Source organism: Phacochoerus africanus, chromosome 10 (assembly GCF_016906955.1).
Source record: "Phacochoerus africanus isolate WHEZ1 chromosome 10, ROS_Pafr_v1, whole genome shotgun sequence".
NCBI classification, from domain to species: Eukaryota; Metazoa; Chordata; class Mammalia; order Artiodactyla; family Suidae; genus Phacochoerus; species Phacochoerus africanus.
The window spans coordinates 96,851,998-96,870,730 of NC_062553.1; the positions used below are offsets into that span (position 1 = coordinate 96,851,998).

The window sequence follows — 18,733 nt, forward strand, 5'->3', positions numbered from 1 at the left end:
TCAATGAAGCTAAAATGATAGTATTTTATAAGACTGATTAGACAGAGTGAGGTCTGAGGTAGGGAAACCAGTACACCATGAGAAGACCCTGAAGGAGAACCTGCCATAAATTCATTCCCATGCTCAATTCCCTAGATCTTACAAACATAGACACAATTAAATACTAGTTGAAAATGAAAATGCTTACTTACGTGTCCCCCCATGGAGATTCCAGTCATTCCTAGAGGTCCATAACCCTCCCTCTCTAGCCAGTGCAAGAGAGCTGCGGATTCTAAAACAAGAGCTCCTCCCATCACAAAAAGGTCAGACACGTTCTTTAAACTGGACCTTCTAGCCTCACAAAAGAGAAAATTATTTATTTTATGTATTTACATTTTAATATGCGCAAATTACAACAGGCAGATAGATTTCATGCTTTTCTTTTTTTTTTTTTTTTTTGTCTTTTTGCCATTTCTAGGGCCACTCCCACAGCATATGGAGGTTCCCAGTCTAGGGGTGGAATGGGAGCTACAGCTGCCAGTCTAGGCCTCAGCCACAGCAACACAGGACCCCAGCCATGTCTTCGACCTACACCACAGCTCATGGCAATGCCAGATCCTTAAGCCACTAAGCAAGGCCAGGGATGGAACCCACATCCTCATGGTTCCTAGTCAGATTCATTTCTGCTGTGTCACAACAGGAAACGTGAGAATTTCTTTCTTTTTGTCTTTTTTTTTTTTGCTTCCTAGGGCTGCAGGTGTGGCATATGGAAGTTCCCAGGCTAGGGGCTGAATCAGAGCTGCACCTGCCGGCTTAAGCCACAGCCACAGCAACACAGAATCTGAGCCGTATCTGTGAGCTACACCACAGCTCATGGCAACACTGGAACCCTGACCCACTGCTCAGGGCCAGGGATTGAACCCACATCCTCATGGATATTAGATTTGTTTCCAGTGAGCTGCAAGGGGAACTCACAGAAGAGAATTTCTTATTTATTTGATAGAACTTAAAACTGTTAAAATATTTATGGGAAAAAATATTTCTATACTGTCAATTTTTAGTTAAATTACCACTTTTAATATAAGAAAAATAAATTTACAAATTTATGGTTGTCCCTTCCTAGAAAAAAAAAATTACAATAGATTTAAAGCATACATTTTTTAAAAAAGCAATGTGAAAGAATTTAACCTAATACTAAGCTAATGTATTACCAAAACCTTAAATGCTTATTTCCACAAAAAACAATTTATGAATAAATATTAGAATATTAATTCCCCTAATTATTTATTTTGACTTATACAGAAGTTTGAATTTTCAGGTCCATTTCAGGTGGCTCTTTTATATAGAAGTTACTAATGTAGGTTCCGGGGTAGTAGTGATGTGTTACAGTGAACCCATTCTCAAACTGTTTAACAGCTTTGGATGAACAGAGGCTTAAGATGGCCTTGAGAGAGAGAGAGAGAAAGAGAGAACTGTTTATTATTTAAATTGCAAGCCATTTCTTACTTAGGATGGACTGTTTGAGAAAAAATATACTTTCCTCACAGTAAAACACATTGGAGCATTATTGCATTTCTTGGGTACATAATATCTTATAGAATATTTTATGAATACAATTCTCACAACAATTCTGCATGGAAGGAATTATATAGTATTCCCACTTCATGCACAAGTTCCTGGGCCAGGGATTGAACCCGTGCCACCGCAGTGATGACACTGGATCCTTAACCTCTAGACCACCAGAGAACTCCTAGTATCCCTACTTTATAAGTGAGGTAACTGATACTTAGAGAGGCCAAGGCCATGCAGTTAGTAAATGGTAAGTTATAATTCCAGCCTATGTCTGCATGACTCCAAAGTCAGAGGCTTTCTATTACACCCATGCTGCATCTCACTACAACTCAATAAAGTCTTTTGTTTATTTACCACCTATAGATAGGGTAAAAATGATGCACCTAGTTCTGAATTCATAGCTTAGTTTCAGAGCAAGAATTTCCTTTTTTTTCCTTTTTTTTTTAAGGGCTGCACCTGAGGCATATGGAAGTTCTAAGGCTAGAGGTCAAATCAGAGCTGCAGCTGCCGGCCTATGCCATAGCCACAGCAACGCCAGATCCCCAAGATGCATCTGTGACCTACTCAGCAGCTTGTGGCAATACCGGATCCTTAACCCACTGAGCAAGGCTAGGGATTGAACCCGCATCCTCATGGAGACAACACTGGGTCCTGAACCTGCTGAGCCACCAAGGGAACTTCAGAGCAAGAATTTTTGAAGTATTTAGTTTGGACTAAATATAGATTATGGAAATGCAAAAAGAGTTGACTTCAAATTTATCATTTGAAAAGACAAGAAAGAGAAATTTTACCTTCAGATTACCTATGATACGCATTGCAATAAGAGTTAGTGTTTACTTTTTAAAATTTTATTTCTTTGTGTCTTTTTAGGGTTGCACCTGAGGCATAAGGAAGTCCCCAGGCTAGGGGTCGAATCTGCAGCTGCCAGCCTACACCACAGCCACAGCAACTCAGGATCCTTAACCCACTGAGCGAGGCCAGGGATTGGACCCGTGTCCTCATGGATACTAGTTGGGTTCGCTACTGCTGGACCACAATGGGAACTCCAAGAGAGTAGTGTTTAATTTCACAAAGTAAGTAAATTTACTTTGAAAAAGGTAAACATTGTATTATTTCTTTGGCTACAGTTTCACCAATATATCTTTTAATTTTTAAATTTCTAATTTATATTTTTATCAGACACTTAAAATGCAAAAAGCTTAAAGTAAAAATTTAAAATAGCATGCTCACTACAGTTTTATAATAGAATTTTCCCCCCAGTAACACTTGGATATTAAACTTGAACTACCAGAACTTTTAGGATTGCTGGAAAAATGTAGCATTTATAATGACTGGAAAAATGAAGGTAACATATACTTACATTTGGTCCTTGGGTTTCCTGCAGCCATTTAAGAATGTGGGTCAAAGAGAAAGTTTTAAAAGAATTAAATATACTATGTATCTCAAAACCCACTAATTTAAGCAAATAATTAAATTTGAAAACAATTTAACACTGAAATAACAATTTTCTTGTTATCTCAAACAGGCTGTTTAGAAGTTGTCAGTTTTTTCAACTTAGTTTTCTTTTTTCTTTTTTTCCTTTTTTGGCCACTTCATGGCATGGAGATCCTGGGCCAGGGATCAGATGTGGGCCACAGCTGCAAACTAGACTGCAGCTGTGTCAATGCTAGACCCTTAACCCACTGTGCTGGGCCAGGGATAAAACTTGCATCCTAGTGCTCCAGAGACATCATGGATCCTGTTGTGCCACAGTGAGAACTCCTTTCCTTTTTTTTTTTAAAAAAAGCTTCAATGGAATATAATCACATATCATATAATTCACTCAACTAAAGTGTAAAATTTAATGTTTTAATATGTTCGACAGGGCTACGCTATCTTCGACTTAATTTTAAGTTTAGAAGTTCCCATCATGGCGCGGTGGAAACGAATCTGACTGGGAACCATGAGGTTGCAGGTTCAATCCATGACCTCCCTCAGTGGGTTAAGGATCCGGTGTTACCATGAGCTGTGCTGTAGGTCACAGACATGGCTTGGATCTGGTGTTGCTCTGGCTCTGATGTAGGCCAGCAGCTACAGCTCCAATTAGACCCCTAGCCTGGGAACCTCCATATGCCATGGGTGCAGCCCTTAAAAGACAAAAGACAAATAAATAAATAAATAAAGTTTATTGTTTTTCTTTTTATTTATGTTTATTACACAAAGTCTAGATAATATAGAAAAGCATATTAGAAGAAAAACTACTTTACAGATAACCATATTAATAGTTTAGTGTATTTCTTTCTAGCACTTTCCATTACGTACAGTTTTTGTTATTTTTTTTCTTTTTAGGGACTGTGCCTGCAGCATATGGATGTTCCCAGGATAGGGGCTGAATCGGAGCTACAGCTGCCAGCCTATGCCACAGCCACAGCAATGCCGGATCTGAGCCACATCTGTGACTTATACTTCAGCTTGTGGCAATGCCAGATCCTTAACCCACTGACCAAGGCCAGGGATTGAACCTTCATCCTCACAGATACTATGTTGGGTTCTTAACCCACTGAGCCACAATGGGAACTTCAAAAGAGGTATTTCCCTTTTTTTTTTTTTTTTTTGGTCTTTTTGCCATTTCTAGGGCTGCTCCTGCGGCATATGGAGATTCCCAGGCTAGGGGTCTAATTGGAGCTGTAGCCGCTGGCCTATTCTACAGCCACAGCAACGCAGGATCCGAGCCGCATCTGAGACCTACACCACAGCTCACGGCAATGCCGGATCCTTAACCCTCTGAGCAAGGTCAGGGATTGAACTTACAACCTCATGGTTCCTAGTCGGATTCGTTAACCACTGAGCCACAACGGGAACTCCAAGAGGCATTTCTTTTAAAATGATGGTTTATTTTTAATTTTTACTTTTTAATTTTAATTTTTGGTAGCTCCCATGACATGTGGAAGTTCCTAGACCAGGGATCGAACCTATACCATAGCAGTGCACAGTTTTTGAATGGATTTTCTGATTTTAGGCTTTTTGCATACCTATACCATATCATAAAGTTTATATCATTTTTTTGCATTTAAATACTTTTCATTCATTACTGCAAGCTTTTTAATAATTGTTAAAATTTACTGAATGCTTATTATTTTCCAGGCACTACTGTAGACAGTATTAACTATTTAATACTCTGAATAACCTAAAAGATTATTCCCATTTACCAATGAAAAATTGAGGTACTAAAAGGTTAACTAAGAGGTCCAAGGTCATATGGGTACTAAGTAGCAAAGCAATAAATATAAAACAACCAATTGTACAACATTCCAGTATTATGAATCACAATTTATTTAACGTTTTTATATTGTTAAGACACTTCAGCTATTTCTTTTTTTTTTTCTTTTCTTTTTTGCTTTTTAGGGCCACATCCTCGGCATATGGAGATTCCCAAGCTAGGGGTTGAATTCAAGCTGTAGCCGCTGGCCTACACCACAGCCACAGCGATGCCAGATCTGAGCCGCATCTGTGAACTACACGACAGCTCATGGCAATGTGGATCTTTAACCCACTGAGCAAGGACAGGGCTTGAACCTGCGTCCTCGTGGATGCTAGTCAGATTTGTTTCTGTTGACCCATGACAGGAACTCCAGCCATGACAGGAACTCCATTTAAGCTATTTCTAATGTTTTACTATGAGTTATAAGCTATTAAATATCTTTTCTCTTTTCTATCATTTTATCTTTTCTTAATATTCTATCCTTAGAATAAACTTCCCAGAATCAAAATCACTCTGTCAAGAGTTTTTTTATGGCTCCTGATACATATGGTAAAAGTGCTTTCCCAAGGGTTGAATTAATTTTGACAGTCCTTAGTAATGAGAGTGCCCATTTCACAACAGCCTTACAACTACTGTGTTTTATTTTTTAAATCTTTGTAATTGTTGCTTTAAGTTTACATTTCTCTTATTACCAGCAACGCTGAACATTTCTTTATATCTGTGCATCACTTTCGTTTCTTCTTGCGGGAATAGTCTGACGTCATCTTGAAATTTAAGTTAAGAACTGTTCTAAACCTCAACTGATACTTAAACATAAATGCATTTCAAACATGAAGAATTCCTTAATAGCAAATACTTGACTTATTATACTAAAATCCATCATAAGTCTCCAAAGAAATAGAAGTACAGTTTATCTTTATTATCCAAAGAAGCAAAATCCGTAAATTGCCTTTAAAAAAGGCATAAAACAATCTCTCACTTCTTTTCATCCTTACTTCTTAAAGTATTTTCTGAAATGACTAAATTTAACTGATTTAGAAAAGCTGGTTACTATCTATCATTCCTTTTGATGACAAAATCTATAAATAAATAAGAGAAAAGATTTCTAGATATCACAAAAGGATATAATAAGGGTTTTCTAACAGTAAAGAAGCCATTCGGGCCTCTTTAATCATAGGACGAGCCATTAGTGTTCGTCGTCTCCAGTAATGCTGAGGAAAGAAAAAATGACATACTAAAGAATATGATAACTGCATCTGTTAAGGAGAGTATTTTTAGAAATTTTTATTAACATAAAGTTGATTTACAATGTTCTGTCAAGTTCTGCCTTATAGCAAAGTGACCCAGTCATACATATATACACATTTTTCTCATTATTTTCTATCATGCATCACAAGTAATTGGATATAGTTCCCTGTGTTACACTACAAGACCTCATTGCTTATCCATTCTAAATTTAAGAGTTTGCATCTACTAATCCCAAACTCCCAGTCCATTCCAATCTCTCCCCCTCCTCCTTGGCAACCACAAATTCATTAGGACAGTACGTTAATAATAAAGTCTTACATGATCTCCTGTTCCAGCAAGATGAATGCAAACAGGTCTATATTTGCTGTTCCATTCTTTAGGCACAATAAATTGGAACCTATTTAAAATAAAACACATCAGCAAAATTTTCCTTAAAAGGCTTTAAAACAAACTTTGGATTCTTAAAAGTTTCATAATTAAATTATTTAGGAGAAAAGGTAATTTAGAATTTTGACACTCAAACTGTAATTGACCGATTAATGTTTCTCCAACAGCAACAAAGATACTCTAAATTTACTTTGTGTTAGGATATTAAATACTCAATTATAACATAAGTACAGAATATATTGTAATATTTTTACCATATTCAGTATCACAACTTTATACATGCATAATGAAATTTTCTTATTTTTTGAAGACATCAATATATGATTAAGTCTTAGAGAAACAATTGTTTAGATAGCTCTACTTTTTCTCCTTGCAGGAATAATACTTGGCTGTTAAATTTTTAATGTATCAATAAAATAGTTCCTGTTATCTTTTCTATTTTTCAACTTGGAGTGTATGACAGGATCTGATTAAAACTTTTATGTTTGAAGTTCCCGTCATGGCATAGCGGAAATGAATCTGACTAGGAACCATGAGGTTGTGGGTTCGATCCCTGGCCTCGATCAGTGGGTTAAGGATCCGGTGTGTTGCTGTGAGCTGTGGTGTAGGTCACACACTCAGCTTGGATCCTGCATTTCTGTGGCTATAATGTAGGCCGGCAGCTGTAGCTCTGATTTGACCGTGGGAACCTCCTCCATATGCCGTAGGTGTGGTCCTAAAAAGCCGAAAAAAAAAAAAAATCAAAAACTTAACATTTTTACCATTTTTAAGTGTACAGTTCAATTACTTTTTTTTTTGGTCTTTTAGGGTCGCACCCATGGCACATGGAGGTTCCCAGGCTAGGGGTCAAATTGGAGCTGTAGCTGCCAGCCTACATCATAGCCACAGCAAGGTGGTCTCAGAGCTGTCTGTGACCTACACCACAGCTTACAGTAATTCCGGATCCTTAACCCAGGGAGCGAGGACAGGGATTGAACCCATGTCCTCACGGATACTAGTCAGGTTCGTTAACCATTGAGCCACGATGGGAACTCCTCAATGACATTTACATTGTTGTGCAACCACCACCACAACCAGACATCCTCAGAACTTTATCTTTTCAAACTGATTTACTTCTCTTTTTACTTTCCTCAGCAGTCAACATTTTGGAATTATTATTACAGGAGAATACTACACTGTCAATTCAAGGTTTGACCTTAGATGGTGGCATTCTCAGGGAAAAAAAACCTGAATTCTGAGCTTACTTTGCTCAGTCAAGGGACAATATCACTAGTTATCTATTGTCAATAAATTGTTGAAAGAACATATACCAGTAAATTTAGGGCGGTTTAATGATTATTTCTGTTTTGTACTCATGAAAACTAACTCTTAATTTTCAGTCTCCTAATCAAAACTACCAATGTTTACAACTCTCCTCATTTTGCATTCCCAGCACTGTCCTGCTCTTTGATATTTTGAAGATTTGTGGGAAACGAAAACATTTTAAAATGTTTTCTGGGGAGTTCTCGTGCAGCACAGCAGAAATGAAACCAACTAGTATCCATGAGGATGCAGGTTCGATCCCTGGCCTCGCTCAGTAGGTTAAGGATCTGGCATTGCCATGGGCTGTGGTGTAGGTCGCAGACAGGGCTCAGATCCTGCGTGGCTGTGGCCAGCAGCTGTAGCTCCAGTTCGACCCCTAGCCTGGGAACCTCCATATGCCTCAGGTGAGGTCCTAAAAAGCAAAAAAAAAAAAAAAAATTCCATAGAAAGCTGGATATCTCTGCTATTATTTGTACTTTGCTTTTGTCCCCATGGCAAAAAAGACTTCATTATTGGAGAATAGCTTTAATAGGAATCTTGAATACAGTACTCACTGCCACTTATCTAATAGAGGCTCATTAATCAGCATGCCTGCTCAAACTGTACTATTTTCCTGCAGTCTTTTCTAGCATGTGGAATTCCTGGGCCAGGGGTCAAAATTCCTGATCTGAGTCACAGCAGTGACAACTGCTGGATCCCAGCTGGATCCTTAACCTGCTTGGCTACCAGGGAACTCCCTAGATTTTCCTTTTTATATGGCTGGACCTGAAGCATGTGTAAGTTCCCAGGCCAGGGATTGAATCTGACCTGCAGCTGAGACCCACACCGCAGCTGTGGCAATGCTGGATCCTTTAACCCATTATGCCAGGGTGGGGATTGAACCCATGTCTCCAAAGTGCCCCGAGCTGCTGGAGTTGGATTCTTAGCCTATCGTGTCACAGCAGAAACTCCTGCTCTTCTAAAATTCTTTTTTTTTTTTTTTTAAATTCTTTTTAAAGGCATACCTGTGGCATATGGAAATTCCTGGGCTAGGAATTGAATTGGAGCTACAGTTGCCGGCCTACGCCACAGCCACAGCAATGCTGGATCCGAGCTGCACCTGTGAGCTATACCACAGCTCACGGCAACATCATCAGATCCTTAACCCACTGAGCAAAGCCAGGAAACAAACGCACATCCTCAAGAACACCATGTTGGGCTCTTAACCTGCCAAGTCACAACAGGAACTCCTGTAATTCTTCCGTTCCTTTCTTCTCTTTTTCTCTTCCTTTGTGATTTAATGATTTTAAGCTAAGTTCAAATGCATACTAAAGCTCTGTATTTTTACTCTTTTCCACCCCACATTTAATGGGAATAATGCAATAATGTTTGTCATTAATGCTAAGTAATGCTGAAATAATATTAGCTTGATATTACTATAATTCTGTAAACATAAATAAACTACTACTTTAACGTTCTGATTTGAAAAAAAAAAATTTTTTTTTAGCTGCCCTCATGGCCACAGTTACAGTCTGTGCCACAGCTGTGGCAATGCCAGTGGCAACGCCAGATCCTTAACCCATTGTGCCACAAGTGTACTTCTTCTGAATAAAAATTCTTACCTTGCAATAACAGATTCAACTGGCATGATATCGGGCACATAATGGGCCATTGGGGAAACAAAGTGTCCATCTAGGATCTTACAGTCTGATTGCTCTTCAATCTAAAAACAAACAAACAAACAAAAAACCTCAAAAACCAAGATGTATACAGAGGACTAAAATATCTTGTTCTATTACAGGTGTTTTTCTATAAAAAAGTTCCGTTCAATTAAAATAGTTTTTTCAGTGCCTATTATGTATATTTTGCCCCATTTTGCTTTCTAAAGACATAGATCCTAAACATCTCATTTTCTTCTACATTCTTTACTACAGTCTAGTTGGGAAAATAAACTATATGTAAACTTTATTGGTACAATAACAAAATAAAATATTTTTTACAAGAATTCAACAATATAAATATAAAACTAATTTAAAAATTATAAAAATAATTTACCGTAATCAAGTGAGGGTTGACATCATATATGTTAGAATGGCTCACTTTCAGACAATCTATTGATATAATGAGTCACGTCAACAAATTAAAAAAGGAGAAATGTGATATTTATATAGACAGCAAAGTCACATGCTAATTGTTTATATTCAGCATATAAACTTTTTTCACCTCAAATACATATTCTCTAATTTTATAGCATTTTCTTTCTACCCATCTTTAGCAATTAACTATATCTCGTAACATTTCCCTGATGTCATTATTTATTTATTTATTTATTTATTTTGGCTGCACCCACAGCATATGGGAGTTCCTGGGTCAGGGATAGAATGCAAGTTCCAGCTGTGACCTACACCAAGCCTGTGGTAATGCCAGATCCTTAACCCATTGCGCCAAGCTGGGGATCAAACCTGCACCACCACAGAAGTCAATGCCTGATCTTAACCTGCTGCACTGCAGCAGGAACTCCATTCCCTGATGTTATTTAACATTAGTTTTGCTAATAACTTCTCATGTGCTGATTCTCCAACTAGAGTGTTCCCCATGTTACTTATAATTCTTCCAGAATGCTGAATAATTTACTTTAACTCTCTTGAGCTTAAAGATAAAAGATGAGGCTCAAAGAGATTGAGCTCGAAATATTTTTTTTGTATTTAGGTATTAAATATGTGTTCCCAAGCATACATGCATATAGTTATTATAAGCATTCAGTTACATATAACATTTTTAAAAATATTAAATGAGGAGTTCCCATCCTGGCTCAGTGGTAATGAAACCAACTAGTATCCATGAGGACCAGGGTTCAATCACTGGCCATGCTCCATGGGTTAAGGACCTGGTGTTGCCCTGAGCTGTGGTGTAGGCTGGTAGCTACAGCTCATATTCAACCCCTGGCCTGGGAACTTCCATGTGCTGTGGGTGTGGCCCTAAAAAGACTAAATAAATAAATAAATAAATAAATAAGAAAAACGAACATTGTTCTCATATTTTAGTTTTTTGCTAATATCCTCCAATGTTCAACTTACACTTGCCACATGGTTATATAAAATCTGAATTTCCATAATTGTATTTCTCTCATTTGAATACCTTATCGATGTAAACTGGATAATCACTTGAAACCAGATTCTGACATCTTTCTCGATTTCCAATCATCTTTCTGAATTCAAAGAGTCTATAATGGTAGGGGAGGAAAAAGGAAAAAATCAGTATTTCCATTATATTGAGACTGATGAAAAATAATTAAAAATTAGCAAGTCAAATTTGTAAACCATGTTAAAATTTAATTTTAATCATTAAAGAAAATAATTAGTCTGTTGATTTTTCATTCTTGAAATTTTGTCTCAGAAAACAGATGAGAAATATCATTGTTCAGAAAGTAATGAACATATGTGACTCAAAATTGAAGGCAGAAATCCTAAAAATTAATTTCCAGAAGTCCAAATATTTCCATGAGCTATAGTGTATCACAGTTTTATAGTCATTAAAAATTCAAGTTACCCATGAAAAAGCTCAGTCCCTGAAAACTGTAACCAACTTCAAAATCACTAAAGTTAAAAATTAAGTTTATATGTCTGAGAGCTCTTTATTTTTTAATCAGAATTTTCCTTTTTTTTTTTTTTTTTTTTTGGCTGCACGCAGCTCCTGGACCATGGACTGAACCTGTCCCATAGTAGGGAACTGAGCCACTGCAGTGACAATGCAAGATTCTTACCCCACTGCACCACAAAGGAACTCCATGAATTATTTTTAAAACAGTTCAATTTATCATGAAATAGGTTAAGACTAGAGAGAAATAATTAGTTAAAAAAGGGAATGATGTAGTTCCCACTGTGGCTCAGTGGTTAAGGAACCCGACTAGGAACCATGAGGTTGTAAGTTCAATCCCTGGCCTTGCTCAGTGTGTTAAGGATCCGGCATTGCAGTGAGCTGTGGTGTAGGTCACAGATGTGGCTCGGATCCAGCATTGCTGTGGCTGTGACATAGGCCAGCAGCTACAGCTCTGACTGGACCCCTAGCCTGGGAACCTCCATATGCCATGGGTGCAGCCCTAGAAAAGACAAAAAAATAAAAAAATCTAAAAAAAGGAATAATTTCTTCTCTAAATAGTTTTTTTTTTTTTTTTTTTTGCTTTTTAGGGCTGTACTTGCGGCATATGGAGATTCCCAAGCTAGGGGTCCAATCGAAGCTACAGCTGCTGGCCTACACCACAGCCAGAGCAACATCAGATCAGAGCCACATCTGTGACCTACACAACAGCTCACAGCAATGCCGGATCCTTAACCCACTGAGCAAGGTCAGGGATCGAACCCGAAACCTCATGGTTCCCAGTCAGATTCGTTAACCACTGAGCCATGATGGGAGCGCCTCTCTATAGTAATTTAATGCTTAATTTACCAATCACTTTAAAGGACTTAATAACTGAAGTGGAATTTTAAATGTTTACTAGAAGAACAAATTTAGAACACTCAGAAAAAATTATTATTTTGTCTTTTTTTTTAGGGCTGCACCCATGGCATATGGAGGTTCCCAGGCTAGGGGTCTAATCAGAGCTATAGCTGCTGGCCTACGCCAGAGCCACAGCAACACCACATCCGAGTGCATCTGCAACCTACACCACAGCTCACAGCACTGCTAGATCCTTAACCCACTGCAGGCCAGGGATCGAACCTGCAACCTCATGGTTCCTAGTCAGATTCGTTTCCACTGTGCTACGACAGGAACTCCAGAAAAAATTCTTACCTTTTGAGATCCTCTGGTCTTCCCCATCCTCTGATAAAAAGTTTTGTAAGGAGAAGTCTCCGGTATAGAATATCTAACTTGCTCACACCCATTAGTAGCAGCAAACAAACATCTATAAAACAAACAAAAAAATTTTTTTTTAACAATTCCTTTTTTTTTTTTAGGGCCGTGCCTGCAGCACATGAAAGTTCCCAGGCTAGGGGTTGATTTGGAGCTGCAGCTGGAGACCCATGCCACAGCAATCTGGATCCGGGCTGTGTTGCTACCTACACTGAAGTTGAGGCAAGGCTGGATCCTTCAACCTACTAAGGGTGGTCAGGGATTGAACCTGACCCTAGTGGGGTTCTTAGTCTGCTGACGTACAACGGGAACTCCCAACAAAAAAATTTTTATTTTTATTTTTTTGTCTTTTTGCCTTTTCTAGGGCTGCTTCCCGCGGCATATGGAGGTTCCCTGGCTAGGGGTCTAATCAGAGCTGTAGCCACCGGCCTACGCCAGAGCCACAGCAATGTGGGATCTGAGCCTCGTCTGCAACCTACACCACAGCTCACAGCAATGCCAGATCCTTAACCCACTGAGCAAGGCCAGGGATCGAACCCACAACCTCATGGTTCCTAGTCGGATTCGTTAACCACTGGGCCACGATGGGAACTCCATCAACAAAAAAATTTTTAATCAAAAAATTTTAGGGAGCTTTAAGTGATAGATTAACATATACAAGATATTATTTGTTACAGAAGTATTTCCACAGTACCAACCACATGTCAAGCATCATGGCACGTGTTGTGGACACAACTGAGATATGGTCTGGACTTGGTTTTTGACCTCCTAGAGATTTATGAGTACAATATCACTGTACTTCCTATGGGAGCTACAAAAATGCCTTTGCACATAGGAGGTCCTAAATAAATGTATATCAAATGAATAGGAGTTCTCACTGTGGTACAGTGGGTTAAGGATCTGGTGTTCTCTAGTGCAGCATGGGTTTGATCCCTGGCCCTGTGCAGTGGGTTGTACAGTGAGTTAAGGACTTATATGCTGAGAACTATAAAACTTTAATCAAAGAAATTAAAGAAGATGGAAAGAAATGGAAAGATATTCCATGTTATTGATTGGAGGAGTTCCCGTCGTGGTGCAGTGGTTGACGAATCTGACTGGGAACCATGAGGTTGTGGGTTCCATCCCTGGCCTTGCTCAGTGGGTTAAGGATCCGGCGTTGCAGTGAGCTGTGGTGTAGGTCACTGATGTGGCTTGGATCCAGCGTTGCTGTGGCTCTGGCATAGGCCGGCAGCTACAGTTCCTATTGGACCCCTAGCCTGGGAACCTCCATGTGCCGCTGGAGTGGCCCTAGAAAAGGCAAAAAACAAAAACAAAAACAAAAACAAAAAACAAAAAACAAAACAAAAAAACCTATTCTTAGCTTGCAGGCCATATAAAACAGGCAAACAGGCAGATTGGTAAATAGGCCATAGTTTGCTTATGCCTTGAGTTAGAAAATCAAACAAATCATAGGTATGTTACAAATGTTATCATACTGTCACAAATGCAAAGATACAACTATAAAACATTATATTTATTATAATTGAAATTATCCAGATCCTATACAATGGCATAAAATGCAAATATTGATTTCTAAAATTAGTATTCTATCTAAAATAAACACTAATTATTTAATTAGCCATGTTCTGTCTCTTTTTTTTTTTTTTTTTGCTTTTTAGGGCCACACCTGCAGCATATGGAGATTCCCAGGCTAAGGGTCTAATTGGAGCTACAGCTGCCAGCCCATGCCACAGCCACAGCAACGCCAGATCTGAGCTGCATCTGCGAACTACACCACAGTTCACGGTAACACCAGATCCTTAGCCCACTGAGTGAGGCCAGGGATCAAACCCACGACCTCATGGTTCCTAGTCAGATTTGTTTCTGCTGCGCCAAGATGGGAACTCCTGTCTGTCTTCATAAAATTAAGAATTCGGTAGCTAAACAGTGGAAGCAACCCAATTATCTATATAAATGGATTAATGAATAAGCAAAATATGGCATATATACACATATAATGGCACAGTATTTATCCTGCAAAAGGAATGAAGTTCTAACAACAAAGGCAACAACATGAATGAACCTTGAGGACATTGGGCTAAGTGAAACAAGCCAGTCATAAAAAGACAAATACTGGAGTTCCCATTTTGGTGCAATGGGTTAAGGACCTGCATTGTCTTTATGGTGGCATGGGATCTATCCCTGGCCTGGCACAGTGGGTTAAGGATCTAGCAATGCCATAGTTGCAGCTGAGATTCGATCCTTAGCCTGGGAACTTCCATATGCCGTGGGTGTGGCCATTAAAAAACAAAAAAGAAAAGGGGGATTTCCCATCGTGGCTCAGTGTTAAGAAACCCGACAAGTATCCATGAGGATCTCTGGCCTTATTCAGTGGGTTAAGAATCTGGCATTGCCGTGATCGTGGCTTGGAACCTGCATTGCTGTGGCTGTAGTGCAGGCTGGAAGCTGCAGCTCCAATTCGACCTCTAGCCTCAGGTGCAGCCCTAAAAAGCCAAAAAAAAAAAAAAAGACTGTATGATTTTACTCATATGAGGTACCTAGAGCAGCCAGATTCATAAACAGAAAGCAGAATGGCAGTTACCAGGGGCTGAGGGGAAGGCAAAATGGGGGTGGGAGGTGGGGGTGGTATTTTTTGATTGGTATACAGTTTCAGTTCTGTAAGTTGAAAAAGATGGATGGTTATGATAGTTGCACAAAAATATGACTGAACCTATATATCACTGAACTATACACTTAAAAACAGTTAACTGTAGTTCCCGTTGTAGCTCAGCGGTAACAAACCTAACTAGTAACCATGAGGAGGCGGGTTAGATCCCAGGCCTCTATCACTGGCTTAAGGATCCAGCATTGCCACGAGCTGTGGTATTGGTCAAAGACTGTGGCTGTGGCATAGGCCAGAAGCTGTAGCTTCGACTGGACCCCTAGCCTGGGAACTTCCATATGCCTTACACGCAGCCCTAAAAAAGCAAAAAAAGCAAAAAAAAGGTCAACTGTACAGCAGAAATTGGGACAACATTGTAGATCAGCTATAAGAAAAAGAAAACTACCAAAAATGGTTAAGATGGTATATTTTATGTGATGTGAATTTTACCATAAAAATATGAACAAAATTTAGAAATCGGAGGTTTTTTTTTTTTTTTTTTGGCTTCGCCTATGGCACATGGAAGCTTCTGGGACAGGGAATGTACCCACACCACAGCAGCAACCTGAACCACAGCAGTGGCAATGCTGGATCCTTAACAGTTTGCACCTCTAGGGAATTCTGGAGTGAATTTAATAGTCTCTCAACACAAGTGTTCAGAATAAATTGACAATTTCCTTCCCTCCTGACAACATTCTCAGTAAGCAGAAGTAGTTCATTTTTTTTGTTGTTGTTGTTTTTTGTCTTTTTGCCTTTTTTAGGGCCGCTCCTGTGGCATATGGAGATTCCCAGCCTAGGGGTCTAAGTGGAGCCGTAGCCACCAGCCTATGCCAGAGCCACAGCAACTGGGGATCTGAGCTGCGTCCGCAACCTACACCACAGCTCACGGCAACACTGGATCCTTAACCCACTCAGCAAGGCCAGGGATCGAACCCTCAATCTCATGGTTTCTAGTCGGATTCATTAATCACTGTGCCACGATGGGAACTCCAGAAGTAGTTCATTTTTGTATTGAATTTAGAATGGAACTCAAAGCTCTTTTCTCTTCAAAAAAACTTCACTTGCATAATTTAAATACTGGAAGGCTTCACTAAGGCCTTTGAATAAAAGAATTTGAAAAGCAAATCTCTTGAATCTAGTTTGTCTCACGTCCATCTTCTCACTTCCTCTTTCTTTAGGATTAGTTACAGGAACTCAGATTACTTGATTTTCTGCTTCAGGGTGTCATTTAGCCTCAATCAAGATGTCAGCTGGAAACTGAGCTGGATTCTCATTTGGAAGCTTGAATGGAGAAGAAACCACTTCCAAGCTCATCAGGTGTGTCAGCAGAATTTATTTATTTGCAGCTATATGACTGAGAGCTTCAATATTTTGCTGTTTGTCAACAAGATGACTGCCTCAGCTCCTAGGAGCTGTCCACAGTTCCCTACCACATGGCTCTCTTCATAGGAATTTCACAATATGGCAGATTACTTCAAGGCCAACAGAAGAGCGAGAGTGAATGTGCTAGCAAGATAAAGTCTTACATAACTTGGAGTCCCCTGGTGGCCTAGAGGTTAAGGATTTAGCATTGTCACTAAGGTCACTGCTCAGGTCACTGCTGTGGTGCAGGTTCCATCCCTGGGCTGGGAACTTCTTCATGTTGCTGGTGTGACCAAAAAGAAAAAAAGTCTTATTTAACTTAATGTACCATGGGAGTGACATCCAATCACCTTTGCCATATTCTACAGATTAGTTTTGTCTTTTTAGGGCTGCACCCATGGCATATGGAGGCCCCCAGGCTAGGGGTCGAATTTGAGATGCCAGCCTACCCCACAAACACAGTAACTCGGGATCCAAGCCACGTCTTCGACCTACACCACAGCTCACAGCGACACCAGATCCTTAACCCACTGGGTGAGGCCAGGGATCAAACCCACAACCTCATGGATGTTGGTTGGGTTCATTAACCACTGAGCCACTAAGGGAACTCCTATTTGTTTTTGCTTTTTAGTGCTGCACCTGCAGCATATGGAAGTTCCCAGGCTAGGGGTCAAATCGGAGCTACAGCTTCCAGCCTATCCACAGCCACAGCAATGCGGGATCTGAGCCATGTCTCTGGCCTATACCACAGCTCACAATTCCGGATCCTTAACCCACTGAACACGGCCAGGGGTTGAACCCACATCCTCAGGGATATTAGTCAGGTTCATTACCTCTAAGCCTCCATATTCTATTGGTTAGAAGGCAAATCACAGGTTCTGTCCATACTCAAAGGGAGGGGATTACACAAAAGAGTAAAACCTCAGGAGACAGTGGCAGGAAAATAATGGGGAGGGGTCATTCTTCCTTTGTATCATTTATGGCATCAACAGCAATATGCATATTCAATGTTAGTATAAAAAAGAACAGGAGTTCCCATCATGGCGAAGCAGAAACGAATCTGACTAGGAACCATGAAGTTGCGGGTTTGATCCCTGGCCTTGCTCAGTGGGTTGGAGATCCAGCATTGCCATGAGCTGTGGTGTAGGTTGCAGACACAGCTCAGATCCTGCATCGCTGTGGCTCTGGCGTAGGCCAGCGGCTAACTCTGATTAGAGCCCTAGCCTGGAAACCTCCATATGCCGCCTGTGCGGCCCTGAAAAGACAAAAGACAAAAGACAAAAAAAAAATCCCAAACTCATATTTTACGGTAAGAAGAAAAGTACTAATTTTTCTGGACTTTTATCCTCATGTTTGGTACATATCTCAAAAGCATATATAAAACATATCTCATGAGATAACCCATTTTTCTACACAATATTCTTCTAGGTAGTTAATAGACAAGGTAAGAAAAACATGCAAAAGTACAAAGTTGTCAGAAAAGCAGGGAAGAACCTGAGAAAAACGAACTCTTCAGGTATTTTGTAAAGCACTTTATTTATTAGGTGCCTAAATTATTTATTCATTTCTAATTTTTAACCCTATGGAAAAGCTTCCGAATCATTTTAATTCTATGTATAATAGGCCATAAGAGCACTCCAAATCTAGAGACAGAATTTTTCTTGTTATGTTTACCTGATAGTAAACAACTGACCAAGGAGGAACAGAAAGCAAATCAAACATACACACAGCTCACAATAATCTTGACTCGGAGTTTGAGGTTACACAGATCTTCTTGAATCCCATTTCAGTCCCAAGAACAATATAAAAGACCATGTTTTCTGGGATGTTCTAGACAGGTTGTTCTTTCTAGGCAGGGCTAATTGCTAGCCAGTGCCACCACAAACAGATAATATTCCAAGCCCCGGGTAAAGATAACTCCAATTTACCAAAAGGAGACACTATCAGAGCCACATCAGATACTTTTACAGCCCCCACATTAAGCTGGACTGAAACCAGTGAGCTTCTGCAGAAACAGGACCCACTTTTGAAGTATGTATCAAACCAAACTGACACAATTGTCATCTATACTTTACACTGGCCAATGCAAAAAAGAAAAACACAATGAAACAAAAATAGATGTTGTGGTACAGTGCCAAGGAATTAAAAGTCTTTCCTAGAAATCAGCTCTA

General features: G+C 39.5%; 1 protein-coding gene across 6 annotated transcripts in view; it reads right to left on the reverse strand.

Moving 5' to 3' along the window:
* ABHD18 (abhydrolase domain containing 18) overlaps positions 1–18,733 on the reverse strand; it is a 35,324-nt gene that overhangs the window by 13,774 nt on the left and 2,817 nt on the right. For 3 of the 6 annotated variants that reach the window (XM_047798341.1, XM_047798340.1, XM_047798342.1), the window contains exons 2-8: positions 12,500–12,611; positions 10,847–10,931; positions 9,331–9,431; positions 6,359–6,437; positions 5,919–6,003; positions 2,912–2,939; positions 192–330 (exon numbers count right to left, since the gene is read on the reverse strand). In XM_047798341.1, the coding sequence (XP_047654297.1) occupies positions 192–330; positions 2,912–2,939; positions 5,919–6,003; positions 6,359–6,437; positions 9,331–9,431; positions 10,847–10,931; positions 12,500–12,591 (609 nt within the window). In that variant the 5' untranslated portion in view covers positions 12,592–12,611. Of the gene's footprint in view, positions 1–191; positions 331–2,911; positions 2,940–5,484; positions 5,558–5,918; positions 6,004–6,358; positions 6,438–9,330; positions 9,432–9,763; positions 9,820–10,846; positions 10,932–12,499; positions 12,612–18,733 lie in introns of those variants that run through there. The other 3 variants (XM_047798343.1, XM_047798344.1, XM_047798345.1) reach the window with 3 other exon arrangements.